Source organism: Panthera onca, chromosome B4, assembly GCF_046562875.1.
Source record: "Panthera onca isolate mPanOnc1 chromosome B4, mPanOnc1 haplotype 2, whole genome shotgun sequence".
Lineage (NCBI taxonomy): Eukaryota > Metazoa > Chordata > Mammalia > Carnivora > Felidae > Panthera > Panthera onca.
This window is the reverse complement of record NC_138345.1, coordinates 109,966,426-109,988,884: the sequence shown is the minus strand read 5'-3', so window position 1 is coordinate 109,988,884 and position 22,459 is coordinate 109,966,426. Positions and strand designations below refer to the sequence as shown.

General features: G+C 36.1%; 1 protein-coding gene across 3 annotated transcripts in view; it reads right to left on the bottom strand.

The window, feature by feature from the left end:
• TMTC3 (transmembrane O-mannosyltransferase targeting cadherins 3) overlaps positions 1–22,459 on the bottom strand; it is a 62,333-nt gene that overhangs the window by 31,775 nt on the left and 8,099 nt on the right. For all 3 annotated transcript variants that reach the window (XR_013556696.2, XM_078449631.2, XM_078449632.2), the window contains exons 2-6: positions 20,704–20,920; positions 9,033–9,251; positions 7,026–7,125; positions 3,219–3,334; positions 2,599–2,771 (exon numbers count right to left, since the gene is read on the bottom strand). Coding sequence is in view for 2 of the 3 variants with exons in the window: in XM_078449631.2 (XP_078305757.2) it covers positions 2,599–2,771; positions 3,219–3,334; positions 7,026–7,125; positions 9,033–9,251; positions 20,704–20,892 (797 nt within the window). In the remaining variant the exon portion in view is untranslated. The remainder of the gene's footprint in view (positions 1–2,598; positions 2,772–3,218; positions 3,335–7,025; positions 7,126–9,032; positions 9,252–20,703; positions 20,921–22,459) is intronic.

The following is a 22,459-nucleotide window of genomic DNA, read 5'->3' as shown; positions in this document are numbered from 1 at the left end:
CAGTTTCTGCTAATTTGTTACAGCAGCAGGAAAAATAATAGAAATAGGAAACTACCTCTCAAACGAATTAGATAAAAATTCTCAAATGCCATACAGAGCTAGGAATAGTTCCTCAGCAGCCAGAATAAAAGCCCTCATAAGTCGCAGTCTATCAGACAGAATCAGTAGTGGAAGAAAATTACCTCTATCATAAATGCTGCTGTGGTCTCATATAACAAAGCTTAAGAGCAAGACTAGAAGATGAAACATCTCTCAAATAACTTAAATGCATCCCAAAATAAAGCTCTAAAATATTTATAGGAATATATTAAAGTAAAACTCACATATGGCATCTACTAAAAAATTACTGGGCATGTGAAAAAGTAGAAACATATAATCTATGAGGAGAAAAATTATTCAATCTAAACTAAGAAATGACACACACAAGAAAATTAGTAGATGAAGACATTAAAGTACTAGAACATGTAAAGACATGAAACATAGAAAAAAGGCTTAAACAGAATTTCTAGAGATGAAAACAATGTCTGAAATGAAAAAGAACTAGAAAAAATTAAAGGGAGACTCGACATTGCATAAAAAAGACCAGTGGACTTGAATGCAAAGCAGAAGAAACTACCAAAATGAAAACGGAGAAAATAGTTCTGGGAGGGGAATAAACAGAGCATTAGTGTGACAACTTCAAAAGGCCTAATTTACATGTAATTGGGGTCCTAGAAGAATAGAAACAAATTTCAATGAGTAATGGCTAAAACATTTCCAAAATTTACATACTAAAACATATAGATTCTAAACTCAGTTAACCTAAGCACAGTACACATGAAAATAAAAGTAAGCGTAACCAGAAGTTTGTATCATTTGACCACCTTCACCCAAATTTTGTTATATGATAAGTATGTCCTACAGTAGTAATATGCAGCATGGGGACTACAGTTAATAATACCATATTACATATTTGAAAGCTGCAAAGAAAGTAGATTGTAAAAGTTTTCATCACAAGAAAAACATTTTCTGTAATTATGTATGGTGATGGATGTTAAGTAAATTTATTGTGATAATTTCTCAATACGCATATACTAAATCATGACACTGTATACCTAAAATTCATAGTGTTATATATCAGTTATGTCTCAATTTAAAAAATAAAATAAAAAGAGAAACAATGGTGAGGAGAAAATAATAAAAGCAGGCATAGAGAAAAAGACACACTATATGCAGAAGCACAAAAATAAAGATGACAGAGGTTCTCCCAGTAAAAACAATGCAAGCTAGAAAATAGTAGAGCAACATTTTTAGAGTGCTGAATGCAAAACAGTCAGTGTGGAATTCTAAACTCAGGGAAAATATTTTTCAAAAACAAAGGTAAAATAAAGATATTTTTATATACAAAAGCTAAAACAATTTGGCATCAACAGACCTACAGGTCAAGAAATGATAAAGTCCTTTAGTCACAAACAAAAATGGTACAATACGAAAATCACATTAAATGTAAATAGCTGAAACACCTCATTTAAAAAACAGATTATCTGATCAAACAAAAAAGGAAGACCCAATTATATGCAGCCTGTAAGATACCAACTTCAAAGATACTGATAGTAGTGCCTGGATGGCTCAGTTGGTTAAGTGTTCGACTCTTGATTTCAGCTCAGGTCATGATCTCATGGTTTGTGGGATTGAGACCTGCCCTGGGCTCTGTGCTGACAGTTCAAAGCTTGCTTGGAATTTTCTTTCTCCCTCTCTCTCTCTCCCTGCTCTCTCAAAATAAAAAAAAAAAAGATATTGATAAAAAGTAAAAAGATGGAAAAAGATAAACCATGTAACTCTAACAAAAGATATATAAAGTGAATTTCTGAGTAAAGATTATTACTAAGGATAAAGAAACTCATTAATAAAGGTAAAGGGATTAATTCATCAAGACATTATAATCCTAGATGTTAACCACTTGAAAATAGAGCTTTAAAACACATGAAGTAAAAACTACAAGAAATAGACCAATCTACAATTATAGTCAAAGATTTCAACATCCTCTACTTAATAATAGAACAAGTAGACAAAAATCACTTAAACTATATAAGACATCACTTAATAACCAATTAAGTTAAAATAGGTTAAAGTTTCATTAGGTTAAAATCATTATTTTCATTCGTTGGTTTCATGAGTATACTCAATATGTCAAAATTTACTAATTTGTACATTATAAATATATGCAGGTTTTAAAAAAATATTAATTATACAAAAAGCTGTTTAAAAAAACTTCAATGTAGGGGGGGCACCTGGGTGGCTTAGTCATTTAGCAGCCAACTCTTAATTTCAGCTCAGGTCGTGATCTCACGATTCATGAGATCGAGTCCCGCATCGGGCTCTGTGCTGACAGCGTGGAGCCTGCTTGGAATTCTCTCACCCTCTCTCTCTGCTCCTCCCTTGCTTGTGCTCTGTTTTTACTCTCTCTCAAAATAAATAAATAAACATGAAAAAAGAAAAAAAAAAACTCAATGTAAATCAAACACTTCTATTATAATCACTGAACATCAAGAGTTAAAGAAAGAATGAAAACAAAACAAAACAAAACAAAAACAAAAAAAAGAATCAGAATTTCCATACCTGGTGAATACTGGAAGTTGGGACTGAATGACCTGGACTCTAATCACAACAAGTAATAGGGTACTGAACATCAAAACAATGAGTTTTATTAGTGTCTGCAGCATAGAAAATGGAATATTACTCTTCCCACGGAAAAACTGTCCGGCAGTAGTACATAATAATGGCAAAGTATACTGCAATAGGAAAAAAAAAGTTTTAAATAACAATATACTACAACGTTTTCAACAATGCAATACATTCAAAATGCAAGATTAGATATAAATTGACTGTAATTATAAAATCAGTATGGAGCAATGTGTGGAACTGATAAGGAATAAAACTGAATCCAATAATCTTACCCGATAATGAATCATATTGGACGGTATTACTGTGTACATTTCCAAATTACCTAATGATTCCATTATTGAAACTGAAACAACAGTCTTAAAAAACTGAAGGAGTTATAAAATGTTAAGTAATTTTCAGTGGATACGAGGACAAAATATGCCAGTTTCTTGCAAATTTTTGGTAACATTATTGGTAAAGAGAATAATTTATAATGACACATTTAGAAACCAAGTTTATTATCATCAAATTCAAATAGGATAAAAGATAACAATAAAAATTGTATTTCTCCTTACCCCCTGGGCAATAAATACTTCATACACACAGCAAATTCCCACAACTGTTATTCCTTGTTCTTTACACAATGTTGCAACAGCAACTAAAACCACTGTCAAAGCAATTGGAGTCCATACTGCAATTTAAGAACAGAAAAATATAAACTACACAAAACAATTTTATAGTATCATAAATGAATATTTTAAGTTATACAACTGTTGGACATTACTAAAAAACTCATGATTCTATATTCACATTTGTGCTATTTCCCATTAACCTATACTTCATATTTCAAAATGTATTTAAATGTTGTGATTTTATATACCCAAAACAAAACATTGAAATGTATAACTTAAACTAAAAAATTTTTGTAGAGAGGAAAATTATCTAATGAAATGTTTTTAAAAAGTTTATTTAGTTTGAGAGAGAGAGACAGCATGCACGCATGCATGCACGCACACAGGGAGGGGCGGGTAGAGAATCCCAAGCAGGCTCCCTGCTGTCAGCACAGAGCCCAAAGCTGGGCTCAATCTCAGGAACCCTGAGATCATGACCTGAGCTGAAATCAAGAGTCAAATACTTAACCGACTTAGCCACCCAGGTGCCCTGAAATACTAATTTTTAAAACAAAGGTAGGGTGGCCAAATTGGAGAAGGGAAGCTTAAAGGCTGGAGTGTTGTGATTAATGAACCATGTATGTGAAATGAAGGCAAATTCTTTAAATTATTACACAGACATCTATATGTTTTATTATATCTGTCATTTATTAAAAACTTCAAACTGAAAACTACTAAGCAAAGTAGAATAACATTCTTATTTTAAAGAGTATAAAAACTGAAACAGATAAATAGAATTTAAATTAATACTATTCTTTTAAAAAATCTGCATTAGAGGGCACCTGGGTGGCTCAGTCAGTTAAGTGTCAAACTCTTGGTTTCAGCTCAGGTCATGATCTCACGGCTTTGTGGGTTCGAGCCCTGCATTGGGCTGTGCTGGTAGTGTTCCTCTCTCTCTCTGCCCCTCCCCTTCTTGCACTCTCTCTCAGGATATATATACACACACATATATATGTACATATATATATATACTTAAAAATACTATCAATAGAATATTCATAAGTTCTACTTAAACAGAAAACCTACTTCATCAACTTTAAGCAATATCAACTAGTTTAGTAATAATTTGATTCAAGAAGAATGAATTTTGAGAATAATTCCATATCTACTAATTTGCTTTATGACTTTGAACAAGTTTTCTGAGCTTAAGTTTTCCTTAAAATTTCCGTAAAATATGACCTCTGATTCTTTTCAAGTTAAAAAAGCATATTGCAGTATAATTGTGTGACCTCAGGTTTATTTATTAAGAACATTAATCAGAGCAAAATCTCAAATAATTGACTTAAATCCAAGTATAAATAGAAAAATAATTCATGAGTTTGATATATCTTCTTTTGTTGTTGGGCTTACTACAGAAATTCATTTATTTTTGAAATTGTTTTCAACTTTAAAATACTCTACTGATTAAAATTACTGTAAGAAAAACAACTCAAAAAACCTTCAAACACTATTGGAGATACCCAGTAAAACAGTATTCCTTTCCTAAAAAAAAAAAACAAAAAAAAAACAAACCTCATATTCCAGTCAGATCAAAACCATCAATACAAAAGTACATTATACCAAGGAATGAAACATAATGCTAAATTCTGTAAGAAATTCATACAGGAAAGAAATCAATAGATGATTATTTACAAAACAAGCTGAACCTAAAGTTGAACCTTGAAGATATATACATAGAAAAACTGGGGAAGAGGTATGCATGCATAGAGAGGAGGAGGGAATAAGCTTAGCAAATGAATGATACAGAGAATAGTATGAATGGAAGGGTATGAATATAATAAAAATTAGTGGGAAATAACGGCCTTGAAAAGATATTTAAAACAATATATCAAATGGCTTGTATAACCAGTTTAGCATATATTATTTGAGTCTCAAAATCACTCTACTGTGATATAAGGGAAGATGTAATCATGTGCATTTTTAAGAAGAAAGAATTTTAGAGGTCCAAAAAACAGTCATGCACAATAAAGAAATCAGGACTTTAACTTGGTTCTTCTGACATTAAATTCAGAGCTTCTCCCTAGTTTGTAATTCCACTCCAAGACAGAAAGCAAACAGCTGCATTCTGTAATGCTGGATTCAATCTCAGCAACTAACAGCTCTAATAAAGGCAAAAGGTTTATTGAAACCAGTCGCTTCAGTTCTTCAACTTTTGGTGATTACATTACTGTATGAACACATACTTTGATTTTATAAATAGATCTCTGGGGTTAAAGTTAACCACGTGTAATTTTGTCCAAAACAAGTCCCCCTGCTAGATACACTAACAACACTTAAAAATATACATGTATAAATACAGAATCCATTTCAATCATTAAAATTCATTCCAATTTCAAAATATAGGTTTCTAAACTGAATTTTACATGTATAAAGATACAAACCTTTAGCAATCACATATTCAAATAGTTATTTTAAGTATCTACTACATTTTGTGGAGGAGAAAGATAATAGTCATATAAACAAGATTTGTTAACTGATGATCTAAGTGTTAATAAAGAAAAACAGAAGGTGAAGGGAAATAGAAAGGAATGGGAAGATGAGTGGTGCTGCTAATGGCATCTGAGCAGAAACCCAAAGTAACAGAAAGAAGCAAAGGCCCTGAGGTGGATCATGCTTTCAAAATGGGTGTGGGTCATGAATAACCTAGAATTTAAAGTGATCAAATAATTACAAATTGGAAACCTTTGCAAGGACACATACGTTAAATAGTGAATACAAAAGATGATGACAAATCTGTTTATGGTCTCAAGTATAAAATTATGTAATGTGGAATAGGACTATGGGAGTTAAGAGGACAGAGAGAGGTCCAAAGCAGGTTCAGCACTTTTTTTAATTATAATTTAATCACTGACTTGGTCATTTGCTCAACAAGTATATACTGAACACCTACTGTATACCAGGAACTCCATTCCAGGAAATGGAGACAGAAACCTACCTATATTGCAAATCTAAGACAACACTAAAGGTGTTTGGCTAAATCACTTATTTGTTGAAACTTAGTTTCCGTTAATGTAAAATTAGGCCCCTTATCATCAGTACTTTGGGTTTATAGTGAGAAAATTCTCCAATGATGTAGGGAAAAAAAAATTAAAGTTTAGATCAACCAAATACAGGTTACTATTATGTAAAACCTCTTTCAGGTCTACTGTTCACACAACTAAAAAATCATTTTTATTGCCTGGAACTTGTTTTCTGATAATACCTGGCATAACTAGGATTAATGAGCTAATGTGTACAAAGCATTTTCCAGGGTGGGCCACATGGTAGGGACTCCATAAATAGCTGAACTATGATCAACACCTAATAAAAGTTATATTCTAATAGGCTTTCAACTTTATCTAAACAATACAATGCATGGCCTTCACAGGTGTTATTATAGAAAGACAACTGAAGTATTAGTACTTGTATCTTTGATAGGTAACAACAGATGGAACTAGGAATGACTCTAAAACTCCTATACTCTAGGGTAAATTTTTTAAGTTAAATTAAATACAGAATCTGTTAGTCATGATAAAATATAAACTGCATACAAAAATAATTTTTACTATTGACAATGTTGCATATCATGTTCGTATGTCCATACGTGCTGAAATAGTATAATATATAAAGATAAACCCAAGTGTGACATATATTTTATAATAAATAGAGTAAATAAAAATTACTTAGCAAGTTTTATATCTATAGAAAAAAAATTAAATGTTAGACACTTACCTATGGAATTATCTGGTCCTTTTGATTTGGTATATGACAAAAATGCAGCTAGAAAAAAGATAGATGACAAAAGTTCTGCTCTTCCTACAACACCGGTTACCTAAAAAGGGAAAGGGAGAGGAGTTCGTATTAATGAAGAGCCTCTTGAAAATTTAACTACCATATATAATAGGAACAGCACTTTAGAAATTAAATTGCCATAATTTTTCAAGCATATTTCAGTTTCTTAGACATGCTTTGAGTGCCCTCGTGTGGTGAATCTGTGTATCTTCCATAAAAATAAATTTTCCAGTGACTCTACAATAGTTCTGTTATCATCACTATTTTGAAATAATTGCAGACCCACAGGGAGTTGCAAAAATAGATACAGAGAAGTCCTGTGTACGGTTTACCCAGCTTCCATCAACAGTAACATCTTATATAATATTAGTACAATATCTAGAGTAGGTCTTAATTAAAAAAGACAAAAAACCTAAGACCTTACATATTTTCTTAAAATACAAGTGTTCTTAAAATATAAAAACATCATAAATTCAGTAAGGTCTATCTCAAAATAAACTTATAAACTAAAGACAATGAACTTTAAAAAGTCCTTTTAAATTCTACAAAATTAAATATAAAACCCTCAAACCTCTTCCTCTGAAGTATGCCTGAGTGCCTGAATCAGTTAAGCGTTAACTCCTGATTTCAGCTCAGGTCATGATCTCTGCTGTCAGCATAGAGCGTGTGTGGGATTCTCTCTCTCCCTCTCAAAACAAATAAACTTAAAAAAAAGAAAAAAAAGAGGCCAGTACATAAAAAGTTTGGGGGCGCCTAGGGGGCTCAGTCAGTTAAGCATCGACCCCTGATTTCGGCTCAGGTCATGATCTCTGCTGACAGTGTGCAGCCTGCTTGGGATTCTCTCTCTGCCTTTGTCCCACTCATACTCTCTCTCAAAATAAATAAACTTAAAAACAAAGTACTCTTGTGACACCTGGGTGGTTCAGTTGGTTAAGCGTCAACTTTGGCTCAGGTCATGATCTCATGGTCTATGAGTTCAAGACCCGCATCGGGCTCTGCGCTGACAGCTCCAAGCCTGGAGCCTGCTTCGGATGCTGTGTCTCCCTCTCTCTCTGCCCCTCCCTGGCTCATGCTCTGTCTCAAAAATAAACAAACACTTAAAAAAATTTTTTTAAATAAATAAAAAATTAAAAAAAGAAAAAAAAAGTACTCTGAATTCACTGTAGAATTTAAAACAACCTATCATTTTTATAAACATATGGAAAAATATCTGTTCAATTAGACATAAAAAGGTTCAAGACAGTGAGAGACACACACCCCTTCTAATACACACACACACATTCAAACACTTGGAGTTTAAACATACACATTTTTGCTTACAACCAAAAGCTCATAACAAAGCAATTGAACAGAGTCCTCTTTGCTCTGTTGTGCACAGTTTTGGGGTTTCACGGTTTTCAAGAAAAATAAAGTTATAGTTTATGTCTTAGGAGGTACTGGCTGACAGACACATTGGCAACAGCAGAGACAGCTAACAATTTTGAAACACATGGCAAGAGACAACATGAAAGTACTGGGTATCATCATTTGTTAGGATGTGTTTATGTTTACATACATTTTGATATATTTTCATCCTTTACTTAAATTTGCCTTCCTAAATATTTCCTATCCTTTGAAACACAATGCCAAGTTGACAAATATTTTAAATCTATATTCATAAAAAAATTAGCAAAAAAGACCTATATTCATTTATATTTTACATTACTAATCTTGAGCAAGTATACCTTATACCCTTAAATAATAAATGCTTGTTTCAAAACTTGTTTTAAATTTAAAAATTTTATGTAGCCTGGAAAGTTAAGACTTACACTAATTTAAAAATCTTCAAATATTTGATTTAAAGCCACAGTTAATTTTTTTCTTAAAAACATATACCATTATAATCATTATGTAGGCTCTGCTAAACAAAAAAAAAAAAGAAAAAAATTGATTCACAGTTTTACTTACTGCTTCTGTGTGTATTGGGTGCACTGCAAAAAGTAAAGAAGCAATGACACTACTCCTGTTGTCCAGAAAAAGTTTGCAGACTTTAAGAAATATCACACTAACCACAGCATGAAAAATCATATTTAGGAGATGATATGACATTGGTTTCAGCTCACTAAACAGATAATTTAAGCGAAATGTCAATACTGTTAAGGGACGGTAAGACTTGTGGCTTCTCTCCTGAAAGGAAAAAAACAATCATCATCATTAAAGTACCATGGTCCTTCAGGGCACACAAACTAATTGCTGCATTTACTGTTGAAACTAGCAATAAAATAATGAAGTGAATGCTCCAAGGATAACACAAACATAAAATACAGCTTTATAAGCTGTGTTTTCCTATTTCCTTAGTCCCAAAACAAGGCAATTTCCTCTCCTAAATATAATGAAGAATCAACAGCAGAGGAAGAACATTTGACTTTTAACTCCTCTTTAACACACAAATTAAAAAAAGAGAAAAATAGGGGCACCTGGGTGGCTCAGTTGGTTGAGTGTCCAACTCCTGATTTCAGCTCAGGTCATGATACCAGAGTTGTGGGATCAAGTCCTGCATCAGGCTCTGCATAGAGGGGTGGAGCCCGCCTAAGGTTCTCTTTCTCTGCCCCACTCTGTCCCTCCCCCCACTCTTGTGTGCTCTCTAAAAATAAAAATATAAAATAAAATAAAAATATAATAATAGCACTGATCAAATTAGACCAAAAGATTCCTTCCAAAGCCTATATCCCCATCTATACCAATACCAGCATTTATATAACTGCTGGATAGCTCTTCAAAAGTAAATACAAGAATTAAATGTTTACCAGCACAGTTTAAATGGTGAAGTCTCAAAATGATACTGTCTAGTTGTTTTATGAAAAATACCTTTGTAATGTATACACCTGAATATATTAAGCCAAAAACTCACTAAATACTACACAGAGGATAATACAAAAGCAAAAACTTTCTTAGTTTTTGCTGAATTTCTTTACAAACTGTAAGGTTCACTTAACCAGAAAAGTTTTACTGTAAGACAAAATTAAAGCCAATTTAAGAATAAAACACAGGTCAAAACCACATAAAATATTACCCTAGCTATTTTTAAAAATTTTAGCTTGGGAAGATGGAGGTGTAGGAGGACGCTGGGCTCACCGTGTCCTGCTGATCACTTAGATAGATTCCACCTATACCTGCCTAAATAACCCAGAAAACCGCCAGAACACTAGCAGAACGGATTCTCTGGAGCCAAGCACAGACGAGAGGCCCACGGAAGAGGGTAGGAAGGGCGGCGAGGCAGTGCGTGCTACACGGACTGGCGGGGGGGCAGCTGGGGCAGAGGGGCAGCCCGCCGGCCAAGCAGAGGCCCCAAGTCTGGCTGGCAAAAGCGGAGGAGCCAGACGGAGTGTGTTCTGACAGCAAGAGGGACTTGACATCTGGAAGGTTATAAGTTAACAGCTCTGCTTGGAAAGCGGGAAGGCTGGAGGAAAACAGGAAGGAGAGTTGTTGAGCCCCTGGCGACAAAGCTCAGCTTGGCAGGGAACAAAAGCGCTCGCCAGCGCCATCTCCCTCGCCCATCCCCCAGCCAAAATCCCAAAGGGAACCAGTTCCCGCCAGGTAACTTGCTTGCACTGTGAAACACCCAATGCTGTGCTTCTGCAGATCCATCCCTCCGGCAGCGGGTCTGACTCCCTCCCCCTGCCACAGGGCCCCTCCTGAAGTGGATCACCTAAGGAGAAGCGAGCTGAGACTGCCCCTCCTGCCCCTGTGCACCTAACCTATTCACCCCAGCTAATATGCCAGATCCTCAGCACCACAAGCCTCACAGTATGCAAGTAGCCCAGATGGACCACACCACCCCACAGTGAATCCCACCCCTAGGAAAGGGGAAGAGAAGGTACACACCAGTCTGACTGTGGCCCCAGCAGTGGGCTGGGGGCAGACATCAGGTCTGACTGTGGCCCTGCCCACCAACACAAGTTATTCATAAAACAGCACAGGGGAAGTGCCCTGCAGTCCCGCACCACTCCAGGGACTATCCAAAATGACGAAATGGAAGAATTCCCCTCAAAAGAACCTCCAGGAAATAACGACTGCTAATGAACTGATCAAAAAGGATTTAAACAATATAACAGAAAGTGAATTTAGAATAACAGTCATAAAATTAATCGCTGGGCTTGAAAACAGTATACAGGACAGCAGAGAATCTATTGCTACAGAGATCAAGGGACTAAGGAACAGTCAGGAGGAGCTAAAAAATGCTATTAATGAACTGCAAAATAAAATGGAGATGACCACGGCTCGGACTGAAGAGGCAGAGGAGAGAATAGGTGAACTAGAAGATAAAATTATGGAAAAAGAGGAAGCTGAGAAACAGAGAGATAAAAAAATCCAGGAGTATGAGGGGAAAATTAGAGAACTAAGTGATGCACTAAAGAGAAATAATCTATGCATAATTGGTATTCCAGAGAAGGAAGAAAGAGGGAAAGGTACTGAAGGTGTACTTGAAGAAATCATAGCTGAGAACTTCCCTGATCTGGGGAAGGAAAAAGGCACTGAAATCCAAGAGGCACAGAGAACTCCCTTCAGACGTAACTTGAATCGATCTTCTGCACGACACATCACAGTGAAACTGGCAAAATACAAGGATAAAGAGAAAATTCTGAAAGCAGCGAGGGATAAACGTGCTCTAACATATAAAGGGAGACCGATAAGACTCGTGACAGATCTCTCTAGTGAAACTTGGCAGGCCAGAAAGGAATGGCAGGAGATCTTCGATGTGATGAACAGAAAAAATATGCAGCCGAGAATCCTTTATCCAGCAAGTCTGTCATTTAGAATAGAAGGAGAGATAAAGGTCTTCCCAAACAAACAAAAACTGAAGGAATTCAAAACCAGTAAACCAGCCCTACAAGAGATCCTAAGGGGGATCCTGTGAGACAAAGTACCAGAGACATCGCTACAAGCATGAAACCTACGGACATCACAATGACTCTAAACCCATATCTTTCTATAATAACACTGAATGTAAATGGACTAAATGTGCCAACCAAAAGACATAGGGTATCAGAATGGATAAAAAAACAAGACCAATCTTATTTCTACATAGATATATGAGAGGGGATGGAGAACTATTAATCATGCTACTGGAAGTCAAAAGAAAGCTGGAGTAGCCATACTTGTATTAGACAAACTAGACTTTAAATTAAAGGCTGTTACAAGAGATGAAGGAGGGTATTATATAATAATTACAGGATCTATCCCTCAGGGAGAGCTAACAATTATAAATGTCTATGCACCGAATACAGGAGCCCCCAAATATATAAAACAATTACTCACAAACATAAACAACCTTATTGATAGAATGTGGTAATTGCAGGGGACTTTAACACTCCACTTACAGAAATGAATAGATCATCTAGACACACGATCAATAAAGAAACAAGGGCCCTGAATGATACATTGGATCAGATGGACTTGACAGATATATTTAGAACTCTGCATCCCAAAGCAACAGAATATACTTTCTTCTCGAGTGCACATGGAACATTCTCCAAGATAGATCACATACTGGGTCACAAAACAGCCCTTCATAAGTATACAAGAAATGAGATCATACCATTCATACTTTCAGACCACAATGCTATGAAGCTTGAAATCAACCACAGGAAAGAGTCTGGAAAACCTCCAAAAGCATGGAGATTAAAGAACACCCTACTAAAGAATGAATGGGTCAACCAAGCAATTAGAGAAGAAATTAAAAAATATATGGAAACAAAAATGAAAATACAACAATCCAAACGTTTTGGGATGCAGGGAAGGCAGTCCTGAGAGGAAAATACATTGCAATCCAGGCCTATCTCAAGAAAGAAGAAAAATCCCAGATACAAAATCTAACAGCACACCTAAAGGAAATAGAAGCAGAACAGCAAAGACACCCCAAACCCAGCAGAAGAAGAGAACTAATAAAGATCAGAGCAGAAATACACAATATAGAACCTAAAAAAGCTGTAGAGCAGATCAATGAAACCAGGAGTTGGTTTTTTAGAAAAATAAACAAAATTGATAAACCTCTAGCCAGGCTTCTCAAAAAGAAAAGGGAGATGGCCCAAATAGATAAAATCATGAATGAAAATGGAATTATTACAACCAATCCCTCAGAGATACAAACAATTATCAGGGAATACTATGAAAAATTATATGCCAACAAACTGGACAACCTGGAAGAAATGGACAAATTCCTAAACACACACACACTTCCAAAACTCAATCAGGAGGAAATAGAAAGCAGCGAAGAAATTCAATCGGTTATCAAAAATCTCCCAACCAATAAGAGTCCAGGACCAGATGGCTTCCCAGGGGAGTTCTACCATACATTTAAAGCAGAGATAATACCTATCCTTCTCAAGCTATTCTAAAAAATAGAAAGGGAAGGAAAACTTCCAGACTCATTCTATGAAGCTAGTATTACTTTGATTCCTAAACCAGACAGAGACCCAGTAAAAAAAGAGACTACAGGCCAATATCCCTGATGAATATGGATGCAAAAATTCTCAATAAGATACTAGCAAATCGAATTCAACAACATATAAAAAGAATTATTCACCATGATCAAGTGGGATTCATTCCTGGGATGCAGGGCTGGTTCAACATTCGCAAATCAATCAATGTGATACATCACATTAGTAAAAGAAAAGATAAGAACCATATGATCCTGTCAATCGATGCAGAAAAGGCATTTGACAAAATTCAGCAAACTTTCTTAATAAAAACCCTTGAGAAAGTCGGGATAGAAGGAACATACTTAAACATCATAAAAGACATTTATGAAAAGCCCACAGCTAACATCATCCTCAACAGGGAAAAACTGAGAGCTTTTTCCCTGAGATCAGGAACACGACAGGGATGCCCACTCTCACCGCTGTTGTTTAACATAGTGTTGGAAGTTCTAGCATCAGCAATCAGACAACAAAAGGAAATCAAAGGCATCAAAATTGGCAAAGATGAAGTCAAACTTTCACTTTTTGCAGATGACAGGATATTATACATGGAAGATCGATAGACTCCACCAAAAGTCTGCTAGAACTGATACATGAATTTAGCAAAGTTGCAGGACACAAAATCAAGGTACAGAAATCAGTTGCATTCTTATACATTAATAATGAAGCAACAGAAAGACAAATAAAGCAACTGATCCCATTCACAATTGCACCAAGAAGCATAAAATACCTAGGAATTAATCTAACCAAAGATGTACATAATCTGTATGCTGAAAACTATAGAAAGCTTATGAAGGAAACTGAAGAAAATATAAAGAAATGGAAAAACATTCCGTGCTCATGGATTGGAAGAATAAATATTGTCAAAATGTCAATACTACCCAAAGCTATCTACACATTCAATGCAATCCCAATCAAAATTGCACCAGCATTCTTCTCAAAGCTAGAACAAGCAATCCTAAAATTCATGTGGAACCACAAAAGGCCCCGAATAGCCAAAGTAATTTTGAAGAAGACCAAAGGAGGAGGCATCACAATCCCAGACTTTAGCCTCTACTACAAAGCTGTAATCATCAAGACAGCATGGTATTGGCACAAAAACAGACACATAGACCAATGGAATAGAATAGAAACCCCAGTACTAGACCCACAAATGTATGGCCAACTCATCTTTGACAAAGCAGGAAAGTACACCCAATGGAAAAAAGACAGTCTCTTTAACAAATGGTGCTGGGAGAACTGGACAGCAACATGCAGAAGGTTGAAACTAGACCACTTTCTCACACCATTCACAAAAATAAACTCAAAATGGATAAAGGACCTGAATGTGAGACAGAAAACCATCAAAACCATAGAGGAGAAAGCAGGAAAAGACCTCTCCGACCTCAGTCGTAGCAATTTCTTACTTGACACATCCCCAAAGGCAAGGGAATTAAAAGCAAAAATGAACTACTGGGACCTCATGAAGATAAAAAGCTTCTGCACAGCAAAGGAAACAACCAACAAAACTAAAAGGCAACCAACAGAATGGGAAAAGATATTTGCAAATGACATATCAGACAAAGGGCTAGTATCCAAAATCTATAAAGAGCTCACCAAACTCCACACCTGAAAAACAAATAACCCAGTGAAGAAATGGGCAGAAAACATGAATAGACACTTCTCTAAAGAAGACATCCAGATGGCCAACAGGCACATGAAAAGATGCTCAACGTCGCTCCTTATTAGGGAAATACAAATCCAAACCACACTCAGATATCACCTCACGCCAGTCAGAGTGGCCAAAATGAACAAATCAGGAGACCATAGATGCTGGAGAGGATGTGGAGAAACGGGAACCCTCTTGCACTGTTGGTGGGAATGCAAATTGGTGCAGCCACTCTGGAAAACAGTGTGGAGGTTCCTCAAAAAATTAAAAATAGACCTACCCTATGGCCCAGCAGTAGCACTGCTAGAAATTTACCCAAGGGATACAAGAGTACTGATGCATAGGGGCACTTGTACCCCAATGTTTATAGCAGCACTCTCAACAATAGCCAAATTATGGAAAGAGCCTCAATGTCCATCAACTGATGAATGGATAAAGAAATTGTGGTTTATATACACAATGGAGTACTACGTGGCAATGAGAAAGAACGAAATATGGCCCTTTGTAGCAACGTGGATGGAACTGGAGAGTGTGATGCTAAGTGAAGTAAGCCATACAGAGAAAGACAGATACCATATGGTTTCACTCTTATGTGGATCCTGAGAAACTTTACAGAAACCCATGGGGGACGGGAAGGAAAAAAAAAAAAAAAACAAGTGGTTAGAGTGGGAGAGAGCCAAAGCATAAGAGACTCCTAAAATCTGAGAACAAACTGGGGCGCCTGGGTGGCTCAGTCAGTTAAGCGTCCGACTTCAGCTCAGGTCATGATCTCGCGGTCCGTGAGTTCGAGCCCCGCGTCGGGCTCTGGGCTGATGGCTCAGAACCTGGAGCCTGCTTCCGATTCTGTGTCTCCCTCTCTCTCTGCCCCTCCCCCGTTCATGCTCTGTCTCTCTCTGTCTCAAAAATAAATAAAACCTTAAAAAAAAAAAAAAATCTGAGAACAAACAGGGTTGATGGGGGGTGGGGGGGGGGAGGGTGGGTAATGGGTATTGAGGAGGGCACCTTTTGGGATGAGCACTGAGTGTTGTACGGAATCCAATTTGACAATAAAAACCAATTTGATAATAAATTTCATCTATTGAAAAAAAATAAATAAATAAAAATTGTATGTAAGGGTATTCAAATTCAGCTTCTTTGCTCTCTTACCTCTTACCATATCTTGCTGGGACCCTGGTATTATACTTGTAAGCTTTTCATCCCTACTAGGGAATGTTAGGAACCACAAGGAACAAATATTTCTCCTTTGAAAATAGGAACATTTTAATATCTCTATACTGACTACACACACCATGAGTGTTGTCTACTTAGAATGTTCTTTGCTGCTTAATTTCTGTATATCATTGGCTTTAGCTCAGGCAGACAAAATTATTTTTAAGGCACTATACTGAACTGACATGATTTGTATCCAATAGCAAAAAAAAGGTTCTAGAAACCTTTTGAGAGCCTAAAATGTTACCATAGTTCCAATGGGACATGTTTGCCAGCTGAATGGATAAAGTCTGAAAATGCAAGGGGAATAGGTTATTTTTAATTGCAATATACATGATTTTTTTTGTTAGGTCTATTAGAGAGCCATAGGTAATGGCCAATTAAAAAATTAATTATTAACATAACTAATTATAGTAAATCTTGGATTGCAAAAGTAACTCGTTCTAAGTGTTCCACAAAACAAGGAAATATTTCTAATAAATTTTAACTTGATAAATGAGTAATATCTTACAATAGTAGTATGTGAAACAAAGTCACATGATCACAACTGAGACAATGGCGCGCGCTCTCTCTCTCTCTCTATGGCTGTGGAATTGTGGGTGACCATCTCCCATGGTCACATGCTTGATCTCAGGCTGTGGCAGAAATCGGTGGTTTCAGAACTCTGGAGGGTGCCCACAACTGGCACTAGTGTCTTGTTTGTCACTTCAAACTACCTATGTACGTACTTCACTTTTCCATACAAGAGTAAGCTAAGGAATGCTTTGTTTCATTTTACGTCAGACTGCCTTCAGATATAGACTCTTTCCTCTGCTGTCTTACTGCCAGTTTCATTAAATATGACAAGAATTTATCAATACTGTATTGTAGTATCTCTGCAAGCGTATATGATGGCCCCCATGCAGAAAAAGGTTGAAAAGAAAGGCAGTGAGGAGGAGATGATCATGGTGGATGTTAAGAAGGAAATCATTGAGCAGTACAAACAAGGCATGCAAGTGGCCGAAATTGCAAGATTTTATGGAAGTCTACATCTGCATCTCATCTGGAGAGGAGGAGAAAAAGGTAGAGGAATTCCTCACTTCAAATGAGATTAGGGAGAAGTGTAAAATGTGGAAACGGTGCAAAATTTTATAGAAATGTACCACCCAAATAAGGCTGTGGCAGTGTGAGTGATGAATCTATTTAATGGCAATGCAATGTCACATTTCCACAAAATCCTCAAAAGGAGGCAAAAGCAAGTGCCAGTGGATAGGTTCTTTGTTTAAGTTGCACAAAAAGAGGAAGATTCCATGGAGTCTATAGATAGCAGTGATTCCGTTAGTGATGGTGAAAGTTGTCCTACACAATAACACTCTTCTCTCGTCTCCCTCACACCAGCCACTAAAGTTTTCAAAGGTAAGTGCAGATTAATTTTTCTTTATATTTTGTATTTTCTTAATTTTATATTATATCGCAGTGTGGTAATGGAATAAGCTTAGGAATTCCCTGAGCCTGCACTGATGGGTTAACAAGGCATAAAGAATTAAAAAGCCATAGGATACTCACACCCAAATTTGGGTAAACAAGATTAGGTAAGTAAGTATAGAGAGGGTGGGCCAATGCCCCAATATAAAAGTATATGAGGTAAATAAGGTTGGTATTCAGGGAAGATACCACCCGCCCCCTCCCCCACCCCCCCAACTCCCCAACTTAGTATTATAGCAGAAAGCTGCTTTTGCAGAAGGACCAAATTAGGTAAACAGGTAAATAGGGCTATAGACCACTGCAGGGCAAAGCTGCCCAGAGCAGAGCTAATTAACAAAAGAAAGGTTCCTAGTTGACTCTGAGGTTACATGTTCCACCTTTCTTGTCCCCAGACAAGTTTAGGTAAACAGGTGGTGCCTGAGGTCTGCTGTAAACAACCTCCCTCTGGGCACCAGGATTTTTTGTTTTGTATTAACCCAAACCCCTAACCCTGCATATCTTCAAGATCCCCTTTCCCATGAGTCCATGAGTTAATGTTTACAGTTTCATTCTCTCTTTCTGCACGTTCATCACCATGTTTGTAAGCCTTCTGATCCTAATAAGAAAGGAGCAAGGACCCTTAATCAGGGGCTCTTGTCTTCTCCCGGACATTAGCCATCTTTTGCATTTTAATCCTGCATCTCGCTTTCTTGCTAGACAAGAAAGAACTCTAGGCCCAGAGTCTACGACATTACAGTATTGTAATCATTTTTATATGAATATTTTTGGGTTGTGGAACAAATCATCTGAGTTTCCATTATTTCTTATGGGGAAATTTGCTTTGACATATAAGTGCTTTGGATTACAAGCATGTTTCCAGAACAAATTATGCTCACAAACCAGTATTTTACTGTATTTACACAATTCATTAGTAATCTGAGACTCTGCTATGACAAATAATCATTAGCATAGTAGATAACAGGTTTACTCTTCGAAAGTACAGTAAAACAGCTATATTACAAACAAAATAATATAGATCATTATTAAATTCAGGTATATTAAAAGAAAATTTAATTACTCATATTATTAGGTGGCAATAGAAACATAGGCATGAATATAATGAGTGAATTAGCTGACAGTTCCCTGCTAATGTGAATCTCCATATAGTTGAGGCAATATCTAGTGCAATGGGATTATTTGCAAACATTACCTTAAGATAGATATATTGTAGGCCAAATGCCAGACAAGAGTGGCTCATTACAGCTCAGTGGTTTTCAACCATGGCTGCACCAGAGAATCACTTGGATAACTTAAGAAACACCCAATCCTCTATCCCCCCAAAATCCTACAATAAAAAAGCGAACACACACAAAAAGAACAAGACAAAAATATTGATGGTTACATCCCATTCTGAGCTAACTGTAACTAACAAGTTTGAGTAGAGCCTTGGTAACATTTTAAGTGCCCCAGGCAACTGTAATATGCAGCCGGATTTATAATCCACCGAACCATTCAAAAACAGAGTATTACTATCTAAAGAATGGGTTTATAAAAGAGATGATCTAAACACTGAGAAGCCAAAAGGAGTCTAAAGATCCCTAATGTGCCAGTATTCATAGAGTTCACGAGAATGTTCTAAGCCCAAAATGTGTCTTTAAGCTCTATACTGGCACAAAAATCCTTATATAAAGGTTTGGTGATCTGCACACAGGCCTCTAGCCTATCAGTACTTAATGACATCAACCATTAGATCTTTGTGCTAATTCCAGGCTTGTCAAGAAAACATATAATACCTAAATACTATTCAGAACAATTTTTCCCTAGTGGCATGTTTCCCAACAGGAAAAGAAGATGCCCATCTGAAAACAGGAGGAAGCAACAATCTCCACCATATATTGTTATTCTAATTTGTTCATTCATTTTGTCTGAGTTTATTATTATGAGTATTTTCTTAGTGTGCCCACTTATAGGTGCTTTGAACAAAATCAAATATTGTATTTGTAAAGCTGAGGAAATCATATTGACACGAAGGTATGATAACTTTCATGAGACCTTTAATCTAGCCAGCTAACCTTTCAGTTTAAAATCTCAATGCCATGATTAATATCACAACAGATACTAGCTTAAGTTGTAGGAATGGACACGTAGTTCTAAGGGTCTCTGGGGATAAAAGGTAGAAGGAAATAAACTGACTAGAAAATAATGTATCTTATTATAGAACCATTATTTTTTACTCATTATCAAATATGTATTTTTTTTAAAGGCTAGAATTAGGTGAGAACAGGAAGGTTTAAGAAAATAAAGTCTGCTTTTTAACAAGAAAAAAATACTTATGTGCTGTCACTAAAGGAATGACAGACTTCACCCCCACCCTTGAGAGACTTCCATATTTAAAGCCTGCTTGGGATTCTCTCTCTCTGTCCTTCCTAAACTCATGATCACGTGAGTGCACACATGCACTATCACTCTCAAAAAAAAAGTCTAATCTATTTATACTGAAGTCACATATTTTCAGATGGTTAAATATATCCAAAGTGGTCACCTCTTTGGCCTGAATCATGGAAAAAGAGAAAATTAGCAAGAAATAGATTTGTTTACACTTACTCGTATCCTAATATGTTTGGTTTTCACACACATATATTATTTTTAAAAAGATTAAACCAAGGTATACAACTAAGGAAAGAACCATATACTGCTTTAAAGACGATAACCACATCTTCAACTTCCTATCTAACATACAAATTTTTGGGAAACAAATTCATAAATGCTATGATGCCAATGTTGATAGAGAATTACGAGTAATAAACTACTAGAATTATTTAAAATCTGAGATACATATAAGCAATAAATAACTACTTACCTCAGACATAGGGGTTCCCCAGAAGTCATTCTGAAATAAAGTTTTTAAAGGTGTAGATGGATGCAGGTCTTTATTATCCAGTATTGCTGAAACATCATCAAAAACAAAACCACAAAAGAGGCTGTTCCAATAGCAGGCAGTAACCACACCTACTATTAAGGTTACTTCTTTGAGGTTAATATCAGCCATCTTTTCCACAAGCACTTGTGGATAAAATCTAGGAGGGAAAAATCATGAAAATAAAATAAGCATCATTTTTTTCAAGTAAGTAAAATTTTAGTAGAAGGATAAGTAAAATAGCGAATGCTAATTCTCCTTGAGAATATTTCAAAGCTCAGCTCAAATATCATCCACCTCTAAAAAGCATTAGCTGCTCACTCTTCAAATTTCTAACTTAAAATTAATTGCTGCTTCATGAATTTCAAACCTCTACTACAATCACACCACTTACTTAATCTCTGGATTTATATCTCTAGCTAACTAGATAGTGAATTCCTTATAAGTCGTCACAGGTCAGATTACTCAGGGAAACAGATATACATACAAAAAACTTAAAAAAAAAACTAGTATGGTCTACTCAAGGAGTAGTAAATAAATCTTAGTGGGAAGAACAGTAAATTTTTGTGGGAAAACAAATATTTGAAAAAACATTGAACATGGATTTTCTGAAATGTATCTTGAAACTTCTATTTTAGTACTTAATATACTAGAAGATCAACTATTACCTAAATCAGGTGTCCAAACTTGCAGCCCACAGCCTTGGTTTGGTTAAAACCTTTTAAACATATCTGTCTTAAATGTCTCTATAGGAATTCTAAGCCTAAGCTAGCTGTATACTAGCCATTTAAGTATCGTCTTGTCTTTAACCCTGACTTGTTTGATTGATTTATGTTATCTGGCCCATATAAGCTTAAAACCCAGTTCTAAATAGTGTTTCTTTTTCTTTTTACCACAAATGGTTTTAATATAGGGAATGGGCTTCACACATGAAAATTCATAATTAAGTCATTGTTTTAGAGAGGATTCAGTGAGGGGTACCTGGGTGGCTCAGTCGGTTAAGCATCCAGCTCTTGATTTCAGCTCAAGTCACGTATCTCATGGATGCAAAGGATGGAGCCCCGTGTCTGGCTCTGCACTGACAGCACAGAGCTTGCTTGCAATTCTCTCCCACCCCCTCTGCCCCTTCTCATTGGTGCTCTCTCAAAATAATTTTTTTTTTTTTTTTTAAATAAAGGATTCAGTGAGAGAATGGTTTAGAGTAAAAGGCACTATAATAACTGGATGATACTGAAGAATCAGCCCTATAATTAAAATAAGGGTACTCTTGAAAAACAAGCTGATGATCTACTTTTTTAGCTTGAGTAGTATCATTAGGATCATTTTAGGCTCATCACTTGTGGAAGATAGAACTATGCCCCCCTCCCAAACTGTCCACATCCAAATCCCCTGATCCTGTGAATATGTTACCTTACATGGCAAAAGAGACTTTACAAGTTGTGATTACATGGAGGGTTTTGCGATGAAGAGATTATATCCTTAATTATCTGGTGGGCCAATTCAATGACACGAAACCTTACAAAAGGCAGGCAGAAGAGTAAGAAAAGCAGAGATGAGAGTGATGTGACAGCAGGCTAGGGCCATAAGGCAAGGAATGATGGCAGCCTCTAGAAGGTGGAAAGGCAAAAAAACCACTTTCTTCATTAGATTCTAAAGGGACCACAGCCCTATTGACATTTCAATTTTAGTCTAGTGAAAC